At 45.5% G+C, this 25,411-nt stretch overlaps 1 protein-coding gene across 1 annotated transcript in view; it reads right to left on the minus strand.

The window, feature by feature from the left end:
• Window positions 1-489: 489 nt before the first annotated feature.
• The window catches only part of slc30a8 (solute carrier family 30 member 8), a 30,651-nt gene continuing 5,729 nt past the window's right edge, over window positions 490-25,411 (minus strand). The window contains exons 3-8 of the mRNA XM_078398472.1: window positions 23,512-23,658; window positions 22,285-22,438; window positions 18,161-18,347; window positions 8,191-8,296; window positions 4,373-4,507; window positions 490-635 (exon numbers count right to left, since the gene is read on the minus strand). Coding sequence (XP_078254598.1) covers window positions 490-635; window positions 4,373-4,507; window positions 8,191-8,296; window positions 18,161-18,347; window positions 22,285-22,438; window positions 23,512-23,658 — 875 coding nt within the window. The remainder of the gene's footprint in view (window positions 636-4,372; window positions 4,508-8,190; window positions 8,297-18,160; window positions 18,348-22,284; window positions 22,439-23,511; window positions 23,659-25,411) is intronic.

Raw genomic sequence — 25,411 nt, forward strand, 5'->3', positions numbered from 1 at the left:
CTCCCTGAATGTCAGCAAGACAAGGGAGATTGTGATTGACTTCAGGAAGTGATGCAGTACACAAACCCCAGTAAGCATTGATGGAACTAGAAAAGTTCAAAAGCTCAAATCTATCTCATTGAGGACCTTTGAACTATCTTTAATCAGCCTTTAGCCGACTTTATCTTGGAGTAAATGTTGTAACTTTTTGTCCTTTATCTGTACACTGTGACACTTAATTATGTTCATGTATGTTTTTTTCTGGACAACACAACAAAAATATTTTCACTGTAACGTGGTACACGTGACAATAATAAACTAAACTAATGTAATATGCAACATATTATTTATTAGACTCTTAATTATATTGATACGCAAACGCCACATATACTCTCTTGGATTTTGGTGAGGTTTGCTAACTGAAAGTGGGTGCACTGAAGGCCAATGGAACTGCCTTTATTAAACATAGAATAAGCTAATGGAAAAAAAACACAATTGTTTTATACAATTTTAATCCTTGGGTTCCTGGCAATACCAACAATCTGGGTCTTGATCCGAATGTCGCTCGACCTGAATTGTGGCAGAGTGCACATTAAATGTCTTATAAACCATCTCAGTAATCTCCTTCAGAACATGTTGTGGATCCACTGCATCAGCTGTGTATAATGGGAAAAGTCATTATTTTTAAGTTGGCATTATCAAATGCATTATATATTTGCAAACATATGGCTCAATACATGCTGGCTAACAAACAGGATCTAACATAATGCCTTCATCACTCTTTAAACGGAGTCCTATTTTTAATGTGCAAACAGAAATCCGTTTAGAACTCAGCCAGTCAAGCAGCATCTGTGGAAAAAGTAACCAGTTGATGCTTTGTCTCAACATAGAAACATGGAAACATAGACAATAGGTCCAGGAGGAGGCCATTTGGCCCTTCGAGCCAGCACCACCATTCATTGTGATCATGGCTGATCATCCACAATCAGTAACCTGTGCCTGCCATCTCCCCATATCCCCTGATTCCACTAGCCCCTAGAGTTCTATCTAGCTCTCTTTTAAATCCATCCAGTGAATTGGCCTCCACTGCCTCCTGTGGCAGAGAATTCCACAAATTCACAACTCTCTGGGTGAAAAGGTTTCTTCTCACCTCAGTTTTAAATGGCCTCCCCTTTATTCTAAGACTGTGGACCCTGGTTCTGGACTCGCCCAACATTGGGAACATTTTTCCTGCATCTAGCTTATCCAGTCCTTTTATAATTTTATATGTCTCTATAAGATCCCCTCTCATCCATCTAAACTCCAGTGAATACAAGCCTAGTCTTTTCAATCTTTCCTCATATGACAGTCCCGCCATCCCAGGGATCAATCTCGTGAACCTAGGCTGCACTGCCTCAATTACAAGGATGTCCTTCCTCAAATTAGGAGACCATAACTGTACACAATACTCCAGATGTGGTCTTACCAGGGCCCTATACAACTGCAGAAGAACCTCTTTACTCCTATACTGAAATCCTCTCGTTATGAAGGCCAACATGCCATTAGCTTTCTTCACTGCCTGCTGTACCTGCACGCCAACTTTCAGTGACTGGTGTACAAGGACACCCAGGTCTCGCTGCACCTGCCCTTACCTAACCAAACACCATTGAGATAATAATCTGCCTCCTTGTTTTTGCCGCCAAAGTGGATAACCTCACATTTATCTACATTATACAGCATCTGCCACACATCTGCCCACTCACTCAACCTGTCCAAGTCACCCTGCAACCTCCTAACATCCTCTTCGCAGTTCACCCTGCCACCCAGATTTGTGTCATCTGCAAACTTGCTAGCGTTGCTTCTAATTCCTTCATCTAAATCATTTATATATATGGTAAATAATTGCAGCCCCAGCACCGAGCCTTGCGACACTCCACTCACCACTGCCTGCCATTCTGAAAAGGACCCGTTTACTCCTACTCTTTGCTTCCTGTCTGCCAACCAATTCTCTTTCCATGTCAATACCCTACCCCCAATACCATGTGGTCTAATTTTGCTCACCAATCTCCCGTGCGGGACCTTATCAAAGGCTTTCTGGAAGTTTATATACACTACATCCACTGGCTCCCCTTCATCCATTTTACTTGTCACGTCCTCAAAAAATTCCAGAAGATTAGTCAAGCATGATTTCCCTTTCATAAATCCATGCTGACTTGGACCAATCCTTTTACCGCTCTCCAAATGTACCGTTATTACCTCTTTAATAATTGACTCCTGCATCTTACACACCACCGATGTCAGGCTAATTGGTTCCGCGTTTTCCCTCTCGCTCCTTTCTTGAAAAGTGGGATAACATTAGCTGCCCTCCAATCCACAGCAACTGTTCCTGAATCTATTGAACATTGGGAAATGATCACCAATGCGTCCACGGTATTTATTCACAAAATGCTGGAGTAACTCAGCAGGTCAGGCAGCATCTCAGGAGAGAAGGAATGGGTGACGTTTCGGGTCCATGTTTCTATGTTGAGACAAAGCATTTTGTGAATAAATACCTTCGATTTTTACCAGCATCTGCAGTTATTTTCTTACACTACCAATGCGTCCATTATTTCTAGAGCCACCTCCCTGAGTACCCTGGGATGCAGACCATCAGGCCCTGGGGATTTATCATCCTTCAGTCCCATCAGGCTACCCAATACTATTTCTCGCCCAATGCAAATTTCTTTCAGTTCCTCTACCCCCCTAGATCCTCTGTCCTCCAGTACATCTGGGAGATTGTTTGTGTCTTCCTTAGTGAAGACAGATGCGAAGTACCTGTTCAACTCTTCTGCCATTTCCATGTTACCCACAATAATTTCACCCGTGTCTGCCTTCAAAGGACCCACATTTATTTTTACTAATCTTTTTCACTTAACATATCTAAAGAAGCTTTTACTGTCCTTCTTTATATTCTTGGCCAGCTTCTCCTCGTACTTCATCTTTTCAGCCCGTATTGCCCGTTTTGTTAACTTCTGTTGTCCTATGAAAGTTTCCTAATCCTCTAGCTTCCCGCTACTCTTTGCTGTGTTATACATCTTTTCTTTTAGTTTATATTCCATCCCTAACTTCCTTTGTCAGCCACGGTTGCCTCCTACTCCTCTTAGAATCTTTCTTCCTTTTTGGAATGAAATGATCCTGCGTCTTCCGGATTATGCCCAGAAATTCCTGTCATTGCTGTTCCACCGTCAATCCTGCTAGGATCCCTTTCCAGTCGTCCCTGACCAGCTCCTCTCTCATGCCTTCAGAGTCCCCTTTGTTCAACTGCAACATTGACACTTCCGATTTAACCTTCTCCTTCTCAAATTGCAGATTAAAACTAATCATATTATGATCACTACCTCCAAGCCGTTCCTTTACCTCGAGTTCTCTTATCAAATCTGGTTCGTTGGACAACACTAAATCCAGAATTGTCTTTTCTCTGGTAGGCTCCATTACAAGCTGCTCTAAGAATCCATCTCGGAGGCACTCTACAAACTCTCTTTCTTGGGGCCCAGAACCAACATGATTTTCCCAGTCTACCTGCATATTGAAATCCCCCATCACCACAGTGGCATTACCTTTGTTACATGCCAGTTTTAACTCCTGCTGCATCTTACACCCTACATCCAGGCTACTATTTGGAGGTCTGTTGATAACACCAATTAGTGTCTTCTTACCTTTACAATTCCTCAACTCAATCCAAAGTGACTCTACCTCATCAGTCCCTATGTCTTCCCTCACAAGGGACTGAATTCCATCCCTCATCAGCAGAGCTACCCCACCTCCTCTGCCCACCTGCCTGTCCTTTCTATAGGATGTATAACCCTGAATATTAAGTTCCCAGTCCTGATCCTCCTGCAGCCACGTCTCTGTAATCCCCACAATGTCGTATCTACCAACCTATAACTGAGCCTCAAGCTCATCTACTTTACTTCTTATACTTCGCGCATTCATATACAATACTTCTAATTCCTTGCACATCTCACCCTTCACATCGATGCCTATTACACTTGGCCATGTTCTCCTATCCCTTTGTGAGCTTCCTTTCCTGTTAATTCCGGGGTCATTAACTATCCCTTTACTCTCTTTCCCTTTAACTCCATCCTTGACTATCCCATTTGATACTCTCTGCTAATCAGCATCTTGTCAGGAATTCTTACCTGACCAAAGAGTTAAGAGAACTTATTTACATACATCATTATTTACATACGTCACCAATTCCTTCTCTCCAGAGATGCTGCCTGACCTGCTGAGTTACTCCAGCATTTTGTGATACCTTATTTACATAATGAGTAATGTTCAAAAATAACATGGTAAGATTAGTTCCCAGCATCTTTCAAAGCCAACACTGTTTTCAAAGGCCAGAGGAAGGGGAAGGAACATGATGCATACTGACCAGTGGCAACGTGAACTGAAAGAACAACCTGGTTCATGCTTAGAGCCCAGAGGTTGAGACTGTGCATCGCTTTCACTCCATTCACTGCCAGGATCTTTTCTTTCACAGCGTTATAATTTAGTCCAATTGGTGCACCTTATTAAAAGGCAATGGAAGTATAATTAAAATGCTATCAGTGACCTGATCACATTTTGCATTGCATGAGCATGAACAATATATATAAGCATGCATTTTGATGTCTTATAGATACACAGTGGTCATCCGTCCAATTTCCCACTCTATTGCACCCAGTATAAAGAATGAACTGGCTAATCAAATAGCATAAGTTTCTTCCTTTTGCTGAAAGACAAAGGTTATCAACCACCATGTCACCAGGTTTAGGTTTCGCGTTGTCATCTGTGCCAAGTTCCAGTGAAAAACTTTGTTTTCCATGCTATCCAATTAAAGTCAGATAAAATTATATATGTAGGAACTGCAGATGCAGGTTTACACAGTAGATAGACACAAACTACTGGAGTAACTCAGCGGGACAGGCAGCATCTCTGGAGAGATGCAATGGGTGACGTTTCGAGTCGAGACCCTTCTTCAGACTGAGAGTCAGGGGAGAGGGAGACACTCTCATTTTCACACCTGACCCTTACATATCTCTCTGTCCATCTCCCCTGGCTCTTAGACTGAAGAAGAGTCTCGACCCGAAACATCACCCATTCCTTCTCCCCAGAGATGCCGCCTGTCCCGCTGAGTTTCTCCGGCATTTTGTGTCTATCTTCAGATAATGCAATATGTACATGCAATCAAACCAAACTCAAGTACAATAGGTGGAAAGGGAAAGATTGGAGTGCAGAATATAGTTCTCAGCATTACAGTGCAACAGCTCCAGAGACAAATCCAATGCCTGCAATGAGGTTGAGGAGAATCAGACTGCACCCTAACTTATGAAAGGACTATTCAGCGCCTGAATACAAAGGGAAACCACCTGATTCTGAGTCTGGTGGTGCGCGCTTTCACGCTGATGTATCTTCTGCCCGAAAGGAGCAGGGAGAAGAGGGAATGGCTGCAAATGGAAATTACTTTGATCGTGACGTGGAGATGGAGTCAATGGTGATGTCTGAGGTCTCTGTGATGAACTAGGCTACATCCACAAATCTTGCAACTTGGGTAGAGCTGTTCCCATTCCAGGCTGTGAATGCAGCCCAACAGTACACTTACAGATGTCATTTGATCTTCCCATCCTTCCAATAATTTAGTTTAGTTTAGAGATACAGCGCGGAAACAGGCCCTTCGGCCCACTGGGTCCGCGCCGCCCAGCGATCCCCGCACATTAACACTATCCTACACACACTAGGGACAATTTTTACATTCACCAAGCCAATTAACCTACAAACCTGCACGTCTTTGGAGTGTGGGAGGAAACGGAAGATCTCGGAGAAAACCCACGCAGGTCACGGGGAGAACGTACAGACAGCACCCGTAGTGGGGATGGAACCCGGGTCTCCGGCGCTGTATTCGCTGTAAGGCAGCAACTCTACCGCTTCGCCACCGGACAAACATCTGTGACAGCGCCCCCTCCCCAGGATGCCACTCTGATCCCCCATCTCCTGCAGACGGAGGCCAGACAGAGGCCAGACGGAGGCCAGACAGAGGCCAGACAGAGGCCAGACGGAGGCCAGACAGAGGCCAGACAGAGGCCAGACGGAGGCCAGACAGAGGCCAGACGGAGGCCAGACAGAGGCCAGACGGAGGCCAGACGTCTGCTCTACTGAGCTGAGACCACAGCCAGATAACTAATAGTTGTGTCCAATTAGCTGACATTGGATTGGCCCACCTTGTCACCCTACTCCATATAAGTCTCAGCCAGAGAAGCATGAGGGTTTGGAGGAAGACTGAGTCACTGAGACATACCCCAAGACAGCCAGCACCGCCTCAGAGGCCACAACTGAGTGGCTGGGGCAATCCTGAGACCTTCAGTGCCTCTTACCTGCCCACAGACAATGTGGGACTGTGCCTCCACACACACAAGCAAAGACTGAGCTGCCAGGATAAGACTGAAATCGTCAACGCCTTTTCTTCAAGCCCAAAGTTGAGCTGGCAGGACAAGCCTGAATATCACCAGCTCCTCCTCCAGGGGCCAGGGTGAACTGTGGGGAGAAGCCTGAGATCACCAGCTCCTCCTCCTCCAGGGGCCAGGGTGAACTGTGGGGAGAAGCCTGAGATCACCAGCTCCTCCTCCTCCAGGGGCCAGGGTGAACTGTGGGGACAAGCCTGGGACCACCAGCACCTCCTCTCAAAGTAAAGGTGAATTGCAGAGACATGCCTAAGGTCACATGCCTCCTCCTTTGAGACCAGGAATGAGCTGCTGGGACAAGCCCAACATCGGCAGTGCCTCGTAGATACGCACTGACAATGAGGGACAGTGTCATGCGGGGACCTATACTATAAATAAATCACATCATGTGAGTTGAACCCACTGTGAGTATCTGGAGTAATCATCGTCAACACAGCATCAGGCCCTGACCCCTCACATCTAAAAAGCTTTATCACTACTTTATCAATGGTTTATCTGGGACTTTGTTTCAGACAAATAAGGACATTCTTGTATGAAAAGATTCAATAGTTTATGAACCAGGCAAAATTAAGAAAAGCAATTTAGGAAATAAGCAGTAGTCTTGGAAGTCACCATGTTATAGATATAGGATATAGATTATGATTAATCCTGACCATCTTTGCTCCAGCTCTCCACCTCTCCAAATACATATCAATAATGCATAATTTGTGTCTTTATAGGAGTTGTTTGAATGTGTTCCCTGATAAATTACTAAAAAAAAATTACTTTCTTCATCCATTTAAAAGTGTTCCAGGAATATTATTAAGCCAGCAGTTAAATACTTGATAACTGCTTCAAACGCCTCAGATTTGAAGTACATTGGAAGGAATTGCAGATGCTGGTTTAAATGGCTGCCTCGCCAACAATCTGTCAGTCCCTTCCTTCTCTGTTTTAGGGTATGTGTTAAATCTATGTTTTAGTGTTCTTTAGCTTGCTTTATGTGGGGCTTACCTTGATGGAGATGCGGGGGTTTTTTTTCCATATCGTATCTCCGTCCCCACTGCGGCCTAACATCGAGGAGCTGGTGGCCTTTGCTGGAGACCAACTTTGGGAGCTCCAACCGCGGGAGCCTTTGGACTTTAACGTCTTGGAGCTGGTGGTCCCTAGTTAGAGACCGACTTCAGGAGCTCCAAGCCGCAAGAGCTTCGACCGCCCCAACGCGGGGGCTTCAACCACCCCGACACGGGAGCTTCGATCACCCTGATGCGGGGGCTTCGATCACCCCGAATGCGGCTAGTTCGACTGCCCCGGCCGCGAGAGAAAAATGAGGGAAGGAGATTGGACTTTATTGCCTTCCATCACGGTGAGGAATGTGGGGAATCCGCTGTGGTGGGTGTTTATGTTAACTTTTATGTAGTTGTGTGTCTTGTTGCTTTTTTTAGTATGGCTGTATGGTAATACGAGTATCATTGTACCTTAATTGGTACACGTGACAATAAAAGACCTTTGAAAAGCTTTGAAACTGAAGATAGACACAAAAAGCTGGAGTAACAGTGGGGCAGGCAGCAGCTCTGGTGAGAAGGAATGGGTGACGTTTTGAAGACTCTTCTGAAGAAGGGTCTTGACCCAAAACGTCACCCATTCCTTTTATCCAGAGATGCTGCCTGTCCCGCTGAATTACTCCAGCATTTTGTGTCTATCTTCAGATTTGAAGTAGCTACTGTAACTAAAATGTCAATTGGACCAAAATGAAAATGGTTGAACTAAGAATTACCTTCCATTAGCACTAGCAAAATATCGCGCAGAATTTTGAAAGTTGTTCCTACCACGAACAGAGAGAAAATAAACGTGCAGATGGGGTCAACGATCTTGTATTTGGGCTGGAAAAGACAAGGGAAATGTTAATTCAGGATGAGTACTAGATGTATCCAAGAAGTATAACATTAATTACTACGAACTATTTTAAACTGCATGCTTTGCATTTCTTTTCTCTCTCTTCGGGTCCACGCCCCCTGGTCCCACAATAAAACTCCTCTCATTGTCTCCTCTTTCTTGTGGAAGCATGCCTGACCTATGTTTGTAATTTTTCTAGCATCTAGAGGATTCAGGTTAAAAAGTGAGCTTATTAATTATCAGTATGGCACAAGGTGCGGGGTGATATGACTGCTGCACTGCTCATAACTACATTTAGATAAATCCCCAACAGTTCAGATTACCTCAAGTGCGTATGTACATCTGCATATATAATGTGTATCTCATGCTAGCAAAGAAACCATATCAAATAATGTTTACTACCATTTCAAATTTTTATAAACACCCACCAGAACATTGTAGAATTGGACAAATAACTATTAAAGCATCAGAAACGAGATCAGGCACATTGGATTATGGAATATGATTTTCTGTGTAAGTGTAATGGAGAACTATGTTTGCCAGCTTATACCAAATTTATCAGCAGCTGGCATTGAAAAATACTCATTCTATAATCTCCGTGGTAAATGCTAAGAATATTACAGTGAAATAGAATGAAGGAATTGGACTCATTGTTGATTGTAAAGCAATCATTGTTAAGGTGCCTAATGTGTATTTACTATTTAAATAATTGAAATTGATTTTGCAGATGACAGGTGATACTTCTGTGATTCGGGATGCACATGAACTGCCAATGTTTATTTAGTCAATGTATGCAATGTAACAACATTCTCAACCCAAAGATTGACACACAAAGCTGACAGGCAGCATCTCTGGAGAGAAGGAGTGGGTGACGTTTCAGGTCAAGACCCTTCTTCAGACTGAGAGTCAGGGGATAAGGGAAATGAGAGATATAGACGGTGATATAGAGAGTGACATAGAACAAATGAATGATAGATTTGCAAAAAAGTAACGATGATAAAGGAAACATGCCATTGGTAGCTGTGGGCGAGGTGAAAACAAGTTACAGACAATGAAAGTCAACAAGACGACTGAAACTAGTACAATGACTTGGGCAGGGGAGGGATGGAGAGGGAGGGGAACGCAAGGGTTATTTGAAGTTCAAGAAATCAATATTCATACCATTGGGTTGTAAGCTGTTCAAGCTAAATATGAGGTGCTGTTCCTCCAATTTGCGTTTGGCCGCACTCTGACAATGGAAGGGGCCCATGACAGAAAGGTCAGTGTGGGAATGGGAGGGGGAGTTAGAGTTTGGCAACCGGGAGATCAGGAAGACCAACCTAACCCGACTGTTTACAGTTTTGAAAAGAATCACGTTATGTTAACTGCTTTTGTTGTTCAGAAATGTTATAATAATAATAATAATAATACATTACATTTATATAGCGCTTTTCATATACTCAAAGACGCTTTACAGGGATTTAGAGAACATAGGGAAGTGAATAAATAGATAAATAAGTAAACGAACAGAGAAAGGAGACAGAGGGTGGGGTGATCTTCAATGGTTGAAGGCAGTACTGAATAGGTGAGACTTCAGTGATGTTTTGAATGTGGTGAGTGTGGAGGAGTCTCTGACGGTTTGGGGTAGTGAGTTCCATAGGGTGGGAGCAGCGATGGAGAAAGCCCTGTCCCCCCAGGATCTGAGTTTGGTCCGGATGTGGGGGGATAGGAGATTGGCAGCAGCAGAGCGGAGGGTGCAGGTGGGAGTGTGCCTGTGGAGGAGGTCGGTCAGGTAGGATGGGGCCAGGTTATGGAGGACTTTGTAGGTCATGAGGAGGATTTTGTACTGGATTCTCTGGGGGATGGGGAGCCAGTGGAGTTTGTAAAGGACGGGGGTGATATGGTCACGGATCGGGGTGTGGGTGAGTAGACGGGCAGCGGAGTTTTGAATGTATTGAAGTTTACTGATGATTTTTGAGGGTGCGCCATAGAGGAGGCTGTTGCAGTAGTCCAGACGGGAGGTGATGAAGGCGTGGATGAGGGTTTCTGCAGCTGTGGAGGAGAGGCATGGATGGAGACGGGCAATGTTTTTGAGGTGGAAGAAGGCTGTCTTTGTGATGTGTTTGATGTGTTTGTCGAAGGAGAGGGTTTGATCAAAGATGATTCCAAGATTCCGGATGTGAGGGGAGGTGGATACTGGGAGACCATCAATATTGAGGATGAAGTTTTGGGTGGATTTGGTGAGCGTTTTTGGACCAATGATGATGATTTCAGATTTGTTGCAATTGAGTTTGAGGAAATTTGATTGAAGCCAAGATTTTATTTCAGTGATGCAGTTTGTCAGTGTAGAGTGTGTGGTGGGGGAGATTGACTTGGTGGAGATGAGGAGCTGGATATCATCGGCGAAGCAGTGGAAGTTGAGACCATGACGGCGGATTAATTGACCAAGGGGGAACAGGTAGAGGATGAAGAGGAGGGGGCCAAGGACTGAGCCTTGGGGGACACCTTGGGGGAGGGGAGCGGTGGGGGATTTACAGTTGTTAATGGAGATGAACTGGTGTCTGTCAGAGAGGGAAGATTTGAACCAGGATAGGGCTGTGCCGGTGATGTTAAAGGAGGTTTCAAGTCGGGTGAGGAGAATGGAGTGATTTATGGTGTCAAAGGCGGCGCTGAGGTCAAGTAGGATGAGGATGTAGGTATGTAGGTATGTAGGTTAATTGGCTGGGTAAATGTAAAAATTGTCCCTAGTGGGTGTAGGATAGTGTTAATGTGCGGGGATCGCTGGGCGGCACGGACTTGGAGGGCCGAAAAGGCCTGTTTCCGGCTGTATATATATGATATGATATGATATATGATGTTGAGGTTGCCAGCGTCGGAGGAGAGGAGAATGTCGTTTGTGATTTTGAGGAGCGCAGTTTCAGTACAGTGGTTGGAGCGGAATCCGGATTGGAAAGTTTCATACAGGTTATTGGTAGAGAGGTGGTGTTTGAGTTGGGAAGCTACAGCACGTTCCAAAACTTTGGACAGAAAGGGTAGGTTGGAGATTGGTCTGAAGTTGTTTGGGGTGTCAGGGTTGAGACCAGGTTTTTTCAGAATGGGGGTGACAGCAGCGATTTTGAGGGATGGCGGGACGATGCCAGTGGACAGGGAGGAGTTTATTGTTGCAGTGATAAGTGGAGAGAGAGCAGGAAGGCAGGCCTTGACAAAGCTGGAGGAGATGGGGTCCAGAGAGCAGGTGGCAGTTTTTATTCCTGTGAAGAGGTCAGAGAGGTCGGTGGTGGAGACTGGGGAGAACTGAGGCAGGGGTTGACAGGATAAGGGGGGCCAGGTGGTTTGAGGGGGAGCAGGTGCGTTGGTGGTTAAGGTGTTGTAGATGCTGTCTATTTTGCTTTGGAAGAATGAAAGGAAAGTGGTGCATTTGTCAACTGTGAATGATTGGGAGATGGTGTCCAGGGGGCTGAGGAGTTTGTTTATTGTAGAGAAGAGTGTTTTTGGTTTTCCGGAGCCAGAGTGAATTATTTGAGAGTAGTAGGTGGTGTGGGCACGGGAGAGGGCATCTTTGTAGTGCTGCAGGTGGTCTTTGTAGGCTTGGGAGTGAATTGTGAGACCTGTTTTGTTGCGGAGTCTTTCAAGTTGGCGGGCATGAGTTTTCATCACGCGGAGTTCAGGGGTAAACCAGGGAGCAGAGTGGGTGAAGGAAACTGTTTTGGTTTTTATAGGTGCAAGCTGGTCGAGGCAGGAGGAGAGAGTGTGGTTGTAGTAGTCAGTGAGGTCAGAGGGGCTGTGGAGGTCAACGAAGGGAGAGGCGGACATTATTTCAGAGAGGGAGGATGAGAGCGAGGTAGGTGAAACAGAGTTCAGCTTACGGAAGTTGATTTTGCGTTTTTGCCTTGGAGCTGGGGTGGGAATGTTGACGGACATGGTGATGGCTAAGTGATCAGAGAGGGTGGGGTCGGAGCCAGAGAGGTGATGTAGATTTAGTCCAGTGGAGCAGACAAGGTCCAGAATGTGCCCACGGTTATGGGTGGGAAAATTGACGTGTTGAGTGAGGTTAAAGCAGTTGAGTATTTCAGTGAAGTCAGCGGTTATTGTGGAGTCAGTGGAGTCCATATGGATGTTGAAATCACCGAGGAGGAGGATTGAGGGGGAGAGAGAACAGAACTGGGTCAGAAAGTCAGAAAGGAATGATGGGTGTGGTTTGGGAGGGCGGTAGACAACTGCCATGACTAATTGTGTGTGGCCAGAGAGTTTGAAAGCCAGGTGTTCAAATGAAGGAGCAGATGAGATGGAGATGAGGCTGATCTTGAAGTCCTGTCGGTGAATTACGGCAATCCCACCACCTCGGCCCTCCGAGCGTGGTTTATTGATGTAGGAGTATCCGTTGGGTGTAGTGAGGTTGAGTGGGAGGTAGTCCAGAGGTTGTTGCCAGGTTTCAGTCAGACAGAGGAAGTCCAGTTTATTTTCCAGGATGAAGTCATTCAGAATGTGGCTTTTATTGTTGAGGGACCGGATGTTGAGCAGAGTGAACTTCATGTTGCTTTGTGTGGTGTGGATGGACACGGGTGATTTAGCCAGGGCTTGTAGACAGGGGGCACGCTCGTGTGCATTATTGTGATGATGTAATGGACGAGTGGAAGTCCGATCAGCTGACCAGAGTGCAGGGATGGAGTGACCGGTCTGGGAGTAAACAAACTTGTGACCGGAGCCTCTGTGGATGTATCTGGGTCGTCGTAGAAGTCCGTGGTTGATGATGGCAGAGATGCATGTCGGAGTGGAGTGGTTGTTGAGCTGGAGCAGCCTCGCAGCCAAGTACTTCAGTGCCATGCCAGTCAGGAGCGAAGGAGCATAGAGCCCAGAGAGATCAAAACGTCACAGCAGGCACAACAGGCTGATCCAGAGCAAGGCCTATGAGGATCGAGGAAGCTGAGCAGCCTGAGGGTTAATAGGGAGCTGAGGACGTGCAGGCAGAGGAGGTAGCCGGGCAGTTGTTAGCGTTAGCGGTAGCGTTAGCGTTAGCAACTAGCGAGTTGATGACTGCAGCGCTAGCTGTCAGGTAACCCACAGGGGAGCAGTCCAAGCCAGCAGAGACAGGAGCACAGACAGGAGTGAGAGGTCCAAGGGTGCGAAGTCCAAGGGTGCAGAGGCAGCGGTGGAAGAGCTGGGCAGATGATACCAGGAGGGTCAAGCAGAAGGATTAGTTCAAGCAGAGGGATTTATGCAAACAGAGAAAATCTTTCCAAAAACGGCAAAATTAATACAAACAGAGAAGTGGTGAGAAGCGTCGAACAAACAACGCCAGCGTCCTCTCACGTCACGTCCTTGTATGTTATCATACAAGGGGTAAACAAATATGGATCTCTACTTTGACCTGATTCCAGGAATCATAAGAAAATACAGAAAGTTTGTAAGATGGTCAACCTAAGGCCTTAAGTGCCGGGAAAAGATGATGGGAAATTAGACCAACCGAAATAAAGGTAACTAAAAGAAGTTGAATTAATTGTTTAGATTGCAACATGTGGCTCATTGGAACAAAGATGCGATAAGATACGATACAATATGATAGAACTTTATTTATCCTAGCAGGGAAATTGGTCTGCCAACAGTCATACAACACAGCAAGATCCATGAAACATGAAATTAAAGTGACGAGTGGAAAGTCCAGGATTGGGGATGTGCGAAGATTGGGGTGGGGAGGGGGGGTGGAAGGGGAGTCAGTCTACCTCATGACAGAAAGGGGAGGAGTTGTACAGTTTGATAGCCACAGGGAAAAAGGATCTCCGGTGGCGTTCTGTGCTGCATCTTGGTGGGACCAGTCTGTTATACAGAATACAGAGCTTTATTTGTCATTCGGTACCGAGGTACCGAACGAAATTACATTGCAGTCACACAAAAAAAAAAAAAAAGAACACAAGACACATGACCCCAACACAAACATCCATCACAGTGACTCCAAACACCCCCTCACTGTGATGGAGGCAACAAAACTTCCACTCTCTTCCCCACGCCCACGGACAGACAGCTCGTCCCCGACCGACCCGCACAGTCCCCGCAAGGGGATGGAAGTCCCCGCGGCCGAGCCGCACCGGGCGCTGAAAAGTCCCGCGGCCGAGCCGGGCGATGGAAGGCCCCGCAGCCGAGCCGTACCGGGCGCTGAAACGTCCCGCGGCTGAGCCGGGCGATGGAAGGCCCCGCGGCCGTACCGTGCGCTGCTAAGTCCCGCGGCCGAGCCGCACCGGGCGATGGAAGGCCCCGCGGCCGAGCCGCACCAGCGGTGTAAAGTCGAGCGGCCGAGCCGCACCGGGTGATGGAAGGCCCCGCGGCCGAGCCGCGCCCCGCGCCGTGAGGATGAGACCTAAAAAGGAAAGGTTTCCCCCACCACCCCCCACCCCACCCCCCCACACATACACAGCCAAAAAACAAAAACAAAAACCATCCCAACACCGACACACAACAAAAAAAAGGAAAAAAGACGAACAGACTGCCAGCGAGCCGCAGCCGTTAGGCACCGCCACACGTGATCACGTTGCTGAAGGTGCTCCTCAGGTTGACCAGTGTGTCATGGAGGGGGTGAGCTGCATTGTCCAGGATGCTCCACAGTTTGAGGAGCATCCTCCCCTCCAAGACCACCTCCACCAAATCCAACTGCACAGAGGGTGTTTGTAAACCAAACTAAATTGGTCATTAGGTAAGTGGAGGCAGAATAACAGCCATATTACAGAGGAACTGGGAGAAATAGCTATCCAGCAGATAGAGGCAATTGATAAAGCAAAGAACAGCCTGAAGTTGATAATGCTGAAGTTATAACATGCAGCAATCCTTCCTGTAGAATAATCCTTCACCATGGTAAAGATGTGGATGACAGGACCTTGACAGAGTAAGGTGTTCGATACTTGCTGCAGCCTCTTGTATGTAATATGTAGGATACATATGGTCTGAATAGCAGGAATTTGCATTTGAGGACAATCTAGCTATCCAACCAATACAATACAATACAATATATCTTTATTGTCATTGTACCCAGGGGTACAACGAGATTGGGAATGCGCCTCCCATATGATGCAATCATTTAAGTAATTTAGACAACAGCAACCCAACGAAACAATTGTGACAGTTTTAGACAGGGTAAAGTGCAAGTTGATCTATGCGTTGTGACCATCCGGCTCAGCAGGACCGGTTCATAGCAGCTATGGCCCTGGGGATGAAGCTGTTCCTGAGTCTGGAGGTGCGGGCGTAGAAGGCCTTGTATCGTCTGCCCGATGGAAGGAGTTCGAACAGACTGTTGCAGGGGTGTGAAGAGTCTTTGTGGATGCTGGTGGCTTTTCTGAGGCATCGTGTGTTGTAGATGCCCTCCAAGTCTGGTAGCTGTGTTCCGATGGCCCTCTGAGCTCTATGGACTACCCGCTGTAGAGCTTTCCTTTCTGCCTCCGTGCAGCTAAGGAGCCAGCGCTGCCGTCGCAGCTGCGGCTTGCCTGCAGTCCGTCTGTCTTTTGTGTTTTTTGTTGTTTTTGTCTGAATTGTAGTTTTAATATGATGTAGTGTTGTATGTTATGTTTGTGGGGGGGGGGGGGGGAGGGAACGGGAACTGTAACTGTAACATTCTCTCTCCAGAACGGAGACGCTACCTTTGTTTCTGTGTCGTGTCTCCGTTCCCGTTGCGGCCTACCACCGGCCATGCACCTGGGACCACCTGGGTCTCTGGTTCGCAGAGCCCACGGCCCGGACTCACCACCTGCGGCGCCGGCTGCCTGCGAATGCTGCGGGAACGGCTGCGACTCGTCTCCGGAGGCTCCGGCGCGGGCCGCGTGGACGTTGGAAGCCCGCAGGCCCCTGGATGGGGGCCGACATCGGGGGCTCCGGCAGCGGCAGCGACAGCGTCTTCGCCCGCCCCGAATCGTGGGGCTTGGGTCGGCCCGCCGCGGACCTTTCACCATCCGGCGCGGCCTGAAATAGGCCGCGGGATTTTTTTTTCACCGCCCAGCGGGGGCTTCAATATCGGGAGCCCCGACCGCCCCGACGTGGCAACTCCAACAGCCTGACCGCGGGACAAGACGGCAGGGAAGAGAAAAAGACATTCTGGCCTTCCACCACAGTGAGGAGGGACTGGAGGAGACTCACTGTGATGGATGTTTCTTTTTGTTTGGTGTTAGTTGTGATTGTATGTGTTATTGCATTTTTATTGATTAATCTTATTGGTCTTATTGTTCAACTGCGGGTAATGTTTCATTTTACTACACATTTATGTGTATGTAACAAATAAACGACTATTGATTGACTATTGACACAGGGATGCCATGTGTTAGGATGCTCTCTATGGTGCAGCGGTAGAAGGTCGTCAGGAGCTGTTGGGGTAGACCAGACTTTTTCAGTGTTCTTAGGTAGAACAGTCTTTGTTGTGCCTTCTTGACCAGCGCAGCAGTGTTATTGGACCATGTTAGGTCCTCCGAAATGTGAGTGCCCAGAAACTTGAAGCTGGACACTCTCTCCACACTGTCCCCGTTGATAGAGATCGGGGCGTATTCCCCGTTATGTGACCTACGGAAGTTGATGATCAGCTCCTTGGTCTTGGTGGTATTTGGGGACAGGTTGTTATCCGAGCACCAGTCCGCCAGGTTCTGCATGATGGTAGGCGACATTTACTGTACATCATACACCTTCAACAGAATATCTAAATTCTCCGTATTGATGCCTGCTAGAGTTGCAGTGCCTGGAGCAAAGTCGTGTGTGCCTCTTAGATCTATATATTATTTAGGTGTGCCTACAACAGTTTAGAAGATACGTTTGAACCATGAATGAGAATCATCAGCTGAAACATAACTCACATAGTGAACAGTGCTAATTATGTTTCATTGTGATATATATATGGAAACAAATACATCAGTGGTGAGTGAGTTATTGAGTCTGCAAATTAATCAAAGAGTGAGTGAAAGAGAATAATGAGAAAAGAATGATGTTTGGACTAGGTTTTAAAGAAACTTCATCTTCTGTTGTAGTTGTCGGGCTCCGTAGGGTTCATGTATCTAGTTCCATCTGTATACTAAAACTCTCGTTTGTTTGTTTGTTTGTTCCTGAACTACAGCCAAAACAGTACACGGTAGCGTGACAATTTTAGGCCCACCTTACTCACCGTCGTCCCTTTGGTGCTAATGGAAGACGTTTCATTGAAATCGGTGTTATATTTTTTAAGTTATTCACATTTTGAAGTTTAAATCTATCTCCTAGGGGATGGAGTGAGGGGAGGGAGGAGAAGGGGGGATAAGGGGGGTTGAGGGGGATGGAGTGGGGGGGAGGGGAGAGGGGGGGAGAGGAGAGGGAGAGGGAGAGGGGTGTGGGGGGAGGGGAGGGGGGAGTGGAGGAGGAGAGGGTGCTGCACCAATGCAGGAGAGGTTTGGGCCCAATGGGTCCACTTGGTCTAGTTGAATGTAAAACTAGGAAGGCATTCCAAGTCTGGTCTGCTGCTTTTGTTTGTCTCGTATTTTGCGGCGATGTTTGAGATGTTGAACACTTGAAAAGCACATTAAATGACAATAAAATATCTAGTCCATTAGCAAACGTATCTGGCTTCACATAAATGGATTCGATTGACAGGCTGTATTGCAAACTTGCTTTGAAATGTCACTTTTCTAAATAGAAATGCAAAACTTTGAAGCGGCAGAAATAAATCATTCTCCCCTTCAGTACAATCATAAACATACGGTATAGTTTGGAAAGAGATAGTTTCAGTACGACTCACATGCAGCTATCCTCCAGCTAATCCAAGCTGCAATTTGTAAATTGCCCGCCTTCTTAGCATGATAAAATATGACAAAATAAAGTGGAAATCAAGACGTTTCGCTCATTCGGAATTATAAACAAATAATAGATTGGTAACTAACCTTGAAGAGAACTACCAGTGCACTGATTAACACACTAATGCTTTGCAAGAAGTCTCCCACCACATGAATGAACGCAGCTCTAATGCTGGCATTTGGCCGATGACTGTGGTTAACTTCCATTGATTGGTGAAGATGGATCGAACCGTGACTGTGGCCACTGACACGTTGATGAAGTACCAACCCCATTCTGCCAAAGATAAAATAACTGCATTAGACATTAAGCAGTTAAGGCTTTGTGGTTGCTTGCAATTGTTCTGCCATTCATTAAATTCACACTTTCCCATATCCCCTAATTTCTATTAATTAGGGGATATGGGAATCTATTGGTCTATTGGTCTATTGGTCTCAGTCTTGAATATTCTCAATGGCTGAACATATACAACTCTGTAGTCTGGAAAATGCTAAACATTCTTAACAAAGCATGTGAAGAGCTGTTCCCTCCAAACTAAGTCCTAAATGGTCAACCCCATTTCCCACAACTATAAACTATGTTCTAAAATCCCTACCTGAGGGGCAATGCATCTCCTCGAGCCCACTCTTCGAGTCCACTTACTGCATTATGCATTCAAACAAAATTACCATGCATGCTTCTACAGTAAATTCCAAAAAATATAGACCCCTTCTACTGAATCTCTCATTAGGGACTGCTTTCATATCAGGAAAACCATCTGGAAAATCTTACAGGACAGAAAACCCAGACGAGAAATTCTTTCTCCCAACTCAACCAGAGCTGTGCAGTTGAAAAGTCATCTTTAACATGGAGTAGAGCAATGTTGTGCCTGTGTATGTATGGCTTGGTGTCCAGAGGGAAATTTGAATCCTGATGTTTTAGTCAGATTTTCATGAGATGCATCACATTTCCTCAGTCAATAGCCTTCTCCAAATGACAGTAACAGTTTTATGTCCACACTGTCTGAAGACGGGTCCCAACCCAAAACGTCACCTATCCATGTATTTCACAGATATTGCCAGACCCGCTGAGTTACTCCAGTTTAATGAACAGTTTTTTGTTGTTGATGATCATCGCTCATTCTTAAATAAGACCATGACATCTCGTCTATGGTGTTGGGATGTGCAGGGAGATGGGGCTTGAAGGTTCCTTTCACACCCATGACAGTTGCAGGAGTGCTGGAGCACCAATGGTTCTTGATGTTTGAGATTCTCTTTCCTCTTTGCTTCCTTCATTCTAGATTTCTCATATGAGCAAGCACCACGTTTTATGTGGGTATGCAAAACAGGATGATCTAATGCCGATTATTTCCCCATGTTCATGTCAATGTTGGAACGCTCCAAGGATCTTCTTAGAGTCTTTATCTGTCCACCCCCAGCCATCTCTCCATAAAGGAGTAGCTGTGGTATTCTGTCATCAGACAATCTTCTGACATGTTCGGCCCACCTGATCTGTGATTCTTTCAACAATGTGTAAATGCTGGGAAGGTTTGTTTGGATCAGAATCTGTGCGTCCTGAAACTTGCCACTTGATGTGAAGTTCACCACGCAGACAGGACGTGTGGAAGTGGTTGAGCTGCGGGGCATGTCTGCCTTAAAGTGTTCAGGACTCACAACCGTAGAGTAAGGTGGGCGTGACACCACCACCATACACCTTCAGCTTGATCTTTAGGCTGATTCTTCTTCACTTTATTTCTCCGTCCAAAAGCAGAGCCAGCTATAGTGATCCTATTGTTGACTCCTCATTAATATTGACTGATCTTGAGAGTTTGCTTCCTGAAATATTCACAAGAATATTTTGTTCTATGTATGGGTTTTTTTTGTGTAGGCTGGTGTATATTTTCTGTTTCTTTTGTGCGAAACAATGGTGCAATACTAAATCCAGTTTGATTTTCAATCTTGTTAAGATGACCAATAGACAGGTTGTATTATTAAACTCACAGAAAAGCCAGCCCTTACTTCTCACGAGAGAGTGCTGTTAAAAGGACCAATATTCAAACTGAATCCTTTGTCCCTTAAGTATTTTTCTCATTGTACAAGTAACATTTTTTGCACAGCAAGCTCCCACAACAAATCATGGTCAGATAATTAGATTGTAGAGCAAATAGCAGCCACACTACCTAGAATGACCTCAAAGTCTAGAGAACTACAGAATTTGCATATCCAAAATAAAAACAAAACAATGTTGGAAGCCGGTCACCAATGACCTGAAACATTAAGTCTGCTTCCCTCTCCACAGATGCTGCCTAACCTTCAGCAATCCAACATTCTCAACTTGATTTTATAATATATCAGGGATGATGCACTGGTTATTGGACAGAGAACTTGCATCATGACATTTCTGCCACCTCCAACGGGATCCTACCACGAGCCACATCTTCCCATCTCCACCCCTTTCCGCTTTCCGCAGAGACCGTTCCCTCCGTAACTACCTGGTTAACTCATCCCTTCCCACCCAAACCACCCCCTCCCCAAGTACCTTCCCCTGCAACCGTGGTATGAATATTGATTTCTCTAACGTCAAGTAACCCTTGCTTTCCCTCTCTGTCTTTCCCTCCCCTATCCTTGTTCTCCGACAAGTTTCATTGCCCTCCTGATTAAATATGACTGATTGTATGCCTCATTGTCACCTTCCCCTTAGCTAACAATGTACCATTCTACATTTCCTTGAGCATCGTCCCCTTTGATCTGTGTTTTCACACCTTACCCTTCCATATCTCTATGTCTCCCTCTCCCCTGACTCTCAGTCTGAAGAGTCTCGACCCGAAACACCCATTCCTTCTCTCCAGAGATGCTGCCTGTCCCGCTGAGTTACTCCAGCATTTTGTGCCTAATCGATGACCTGTGACAAATTGCTGAAAATCTGCCATTAACTTTTCTAATAGTAATGCAGAGAAAGTGGACATCTTGATTGTCAGAGGCTTATTAAGAATGATCACATTTGCCTCTGGGCTTTGAATGCAGGCAATGCTAATGTCAGAATTTGCTAGGTAACAAATCTATTGTAGGAAGAATGGAAAAGCAGGACAATGCTTCCATGGTGAGACTGATAGAGATGGATTTTGAGGAATTTGTATGTCCTCGTCAATTAATCATATTAAAAATTAATATGCAGGCACACCATGCAAATGCAAAGACAAAATGATAAGACTCAGCTTTATTGCAAAGGGGACTGGCAATTATACAGGGCTTTGATGAGAGCACTGTGTACAAATCAGAGCCTGGAGATTGCTTTAGTGAAGGTGTTTATGGGTTATTCTGATGTTGCCTATAAATGTTCCATAAATATCTAGATATTAAATCCTGGAACAGTATTGTTGGGTTTCTGAGTGCAATGTCACACGACATTTTCAGCAGGGTAAACCTCTGGCTGCTACAATCTTCAAAAGGCACATCACACTACGTGGCAGTTGTTCAACTACAGGGGTGATTGGATGTGTAGGGAATGAGATGAGATGAGGCTTGCAGGGGCCGGATGGACCTGGATAGGCTGGAGGCTTGCTTGTTGTGCAAGGGGCATGCTTTGGCCACTTGCTCCTGGCCGAAGATCTCTGGTACAGTCTCTGAGTAACACCACATATCCTGAGTCTATTGATGCCTCTACAACAGGGAAGCTTGCATTGAGGCAAGTCTCTGTGCGCATTAGACTGAATTAAGAGTAGATTACGTTTTTTTCCTCCAGTATGGGATTTGGGTGATCTAACGAATGCAGCAACGAACAAAAAACCATGAGGTGTAGCAGAAAAGAGCAGGGTTTCCACCTTGAATATGAGGCTAGACGTCTGAGAGGAACACGACCTTGATTTCCATAAGGAAAGCTGCCCATCCACGCAGGTGTGTGCCTGGGTTTGAGGTTGCAGGAAGGGTTAGGGTTAGGGTTAGGGTTAGGTTGTGAAAGGAGTAAAATGAATGGAAGCCTTCCTTCTTTTAACTGAACGACACTGAGGCTCACTGTACTATCCCCATTGATGTCTTGTCTGAGGTTTGCTACCACTGTGAAGGAGGGGGGTGAGAGGGAGGGGGGTGGGTATTGATTGGGGGGCAGGGGAGGAGGAGGGTAATGCTAATTCTGATCAGCACAGTTTTAAACCAAGAAGTAATTGCTGCAAAGGTTGATTTATTTAAACAATGGCATGTGGGAAGAAATACCGGAAGAGTTTCAAATGTTAACTTGCATTATGTTGGCTACCACAGCACAGGCAGATGTTATAACCATGACCAATCCGTTAATCTCATAATCAACATTGATGAAGCGTTCACAAGCCAGGTAGACCAGGATTCCTGTTAGAAGCCAAGTTATGATCACTGAGAAGAGTGCTCCAAGAATTTCTAGTAAAACAAAATAGGCAAGAATTTACGTTGGAATCAGTTAAATGTCTGTACATTGAAACAACAGAAATTTTATTGGTTGGCCAGCTAGACTCTTGGTCACACTAAAAAACCCAACTGACAGTCCTCACTGTAATTAAATAATAAACAGCACAAACCTAAAAAAGGAAGAAATAACTAAATGTAGGAGCCATTTCTGTTTAAGAAGTATAAGAAAATAACTGCAGATGCTGGTAAATCGAAGGTATTTATTCACAAAGTGCTGGAGTAACTCAGCAGGTCGGGCAGCCCGTCCTGCTGAGTTACTCCAGCACTTTGTTAATATAAGCCATCTGTGTTTATTAGCTGTTTTAGCATATTTTGTATCTTGTATTTTGTATCTTGCTATATTATTTTTGGACACTTGGGGGCTGTCGTGGGATGAATACATATATGGACATAATGGACTGGGGGGAGCCAGAACTAGATGCCATAACTGGAAAGGCAGAGGCAGGAGGGTCAGACACAGGGAGCCATGGTGAGATATAGTTCTTACCGGATCTGCGAAGAGAGAAAAGTTCGGATAGATACAGATTCTGTTTGTATTACTACTTCAATAAACGACTAATTAAACTGAAACGTCTTTAAGATCTCTCTGCTGGGGCTCTGCGTGAAGATCATTGACTCCTACCCTCTGTGATGTAAGGCGATTGGAAAGGACTTTATTGGAAAAGGATTGAAGTTGCCATTACACTAAAAATTAATGAATTAAAATTGCCCAAGAGCTTCCCCTCATGACAAACAAAACGTCAAAGATCAGTTTTGCATTCTCCCGGATAAACATGTGTCAAATCACTTCACAAAGCAAAAATAAATAAATTCAGATACGCTGATGCAATGAGCAGTTAAGCTAAACCAATTTGATACATTTAAAATTAGAGCCAGTGGATGCATTTTGGAAAAGCACAAGCTAAAATGTAATTGCACCATTATCATTTGCTAGATTTCAAAACAGAAATTGTTATCGTTTTTCAATGTTACAGATACTTATGTTGAAGTAAGAGGGAAACTTTTAATATTATCGAAACTCCTACCTGCTCTGTACCATCCAAAATTCAACTTCTTGGTGGCTGGCCGTGACGATAACCACAATGAGCCCAAGCTAATGAGAAAACTCGTGACATCAGCGAGAAGATGTGCTGCATCTGTCATCACTGCCAAACTACTCGCCAGATATCCACCTCAGAGAAAGAAAAGCTAAGGCTCGACAAAGAATGTCATGTTTCACATGGGCCCAACAAACATCATCACAACTTAACTCAGTTACTGAATACATTACCCGGATATATGATGTTATTTTATTCACTCTTTACTACACTTCAATGTAGAGTCATTGAATCAAAGAGTGATACGGTGTGTAAACATGCCCTTCAGACCCAACTTGCCCACACCAGTCAACATGGCCCAACAACGCTCATCCCACCTGACCGTGTTTGGTCCATATCCCTCCAAACCTGTCCTATCCATGTACTTGTCTAACTGTTTCTTAAACATTGGGATAGTCCCAGCCTCAACTACCTCCTCTGGCATCTGGTTCCATACTCCCACCACTCTTTGTGTGAAAGAGTTACCGCTCAGATACCTATTAAATCTTTTCCCATTCACCTTAACCCTATGTCCCCCTGCTCCACAATTCACCTCCGCTGGGCAGGAGACTCTGTGCATCTACCCGATCTATTCTTCTCATGATTTTATACACCTTGATAAGATTACCCAGCCTATTCAACTTCTTCCTATAGCCCAGACCCTCTAGTCCTGCAAACATCCTTGTAAATATTTTTCTGTACCCTTTCCAGCTTGACATCTTTTCCATAACATGGTGCCCAGAACTGAACACAATACTCTCAATGTGACCTCACCAATGTCTTATACAACTGCAACGTGACCTCCCAACTTCTACACTCAATACTCTGACTGATGATGGCCAATGTGCCAAATGCCTTTTTGACCACCCTATCTACCTGCGACTCCACCTTCAAGGAACCATGCACCTGCACTACTAGATCCCTCTGCTCAACACTCCCCAGAGCCCTACCATTCACTTTATAGGTCCTGTCCATGTTAGACTTCCCAAGATGCAACATGCAACACCTTACATTTCTACACCTCACATGTAGAGAAACATTACATGTTGTTTTACAGACATATTAGAAAATTAAATGTAACATCAAACCACATAAGGTGATTACCAAAAGGTTGACCAAAGCCATGGAATTTTTGGAGTGGGCTAAGAGGGGTGAGGAAAATGGTGAGGTGAAGGCACAGCTATCAAAACGGAAACAATTCAAATAACAAACTTGCACAGAATTGTAGTCTTTTCATGGATGCTGGAATAGGCAGACACAATGACCATATTACACCAGGAACATTATCTGAAAGCACAGCATTAGGATCCACCTATAAACTCAGGACATTTGGCTTCAATTCACCATGACCAGTGTCCATCCCTCCACTATCATGCGTATCTGATATCTCTTGCTGAGTGAGCAGTTCCCTCCAATTAAGTATTGATCAGATTAAAGTCAAAATCCTGCTACAAACTCTCCAGTCTATCCACAAGTCCAAGATCCTTTATCACAAAAATCATATTGATAAATCTCTTCTACGCCCTGCATGGTCTGCCACACCTGTCCCTTTACCTCCCCCCTCAACTCCATCCAAGGACCCAAACAGTCTTTCCAGGTGAGGCAGACGTTCATCTGCACCTCCTCCAACCTCATCTATTGTATCCGCTGTTCCAGATGTCAACTTCTCTACATCGGCGAGACGAAACGCAGGCTCGGCGATCGCTTCGCTCAACACCTCCGCTCAGTCCGTCTTAACCAACCTGATCTCCTGGTGGCTCAGCACTTCAACTCCCCCTCCCATTCCTAATCTGACCTTTCTGTCCTGGGCCCCCTCCATTGTCAGAGTGAGGCCCAGCGCAAATTGGAG

Source organism: Rhinoraja longicauda, chromosome 4, assembly GCF_053455715.1.
Source record: "Rhinoraja longicauda isolate Sanriku21f chromosome 4, sRhiLon1.1, whole genome shotgun sequence".
Taxonomy (NCBI): domain Eukaryota; kingdom Metazoa; phylum Chordata; class Chondrichthyes; order Rajiformes; family Arhynchobatidae; genus Rhinoraja; species Rhinoraja longicauda.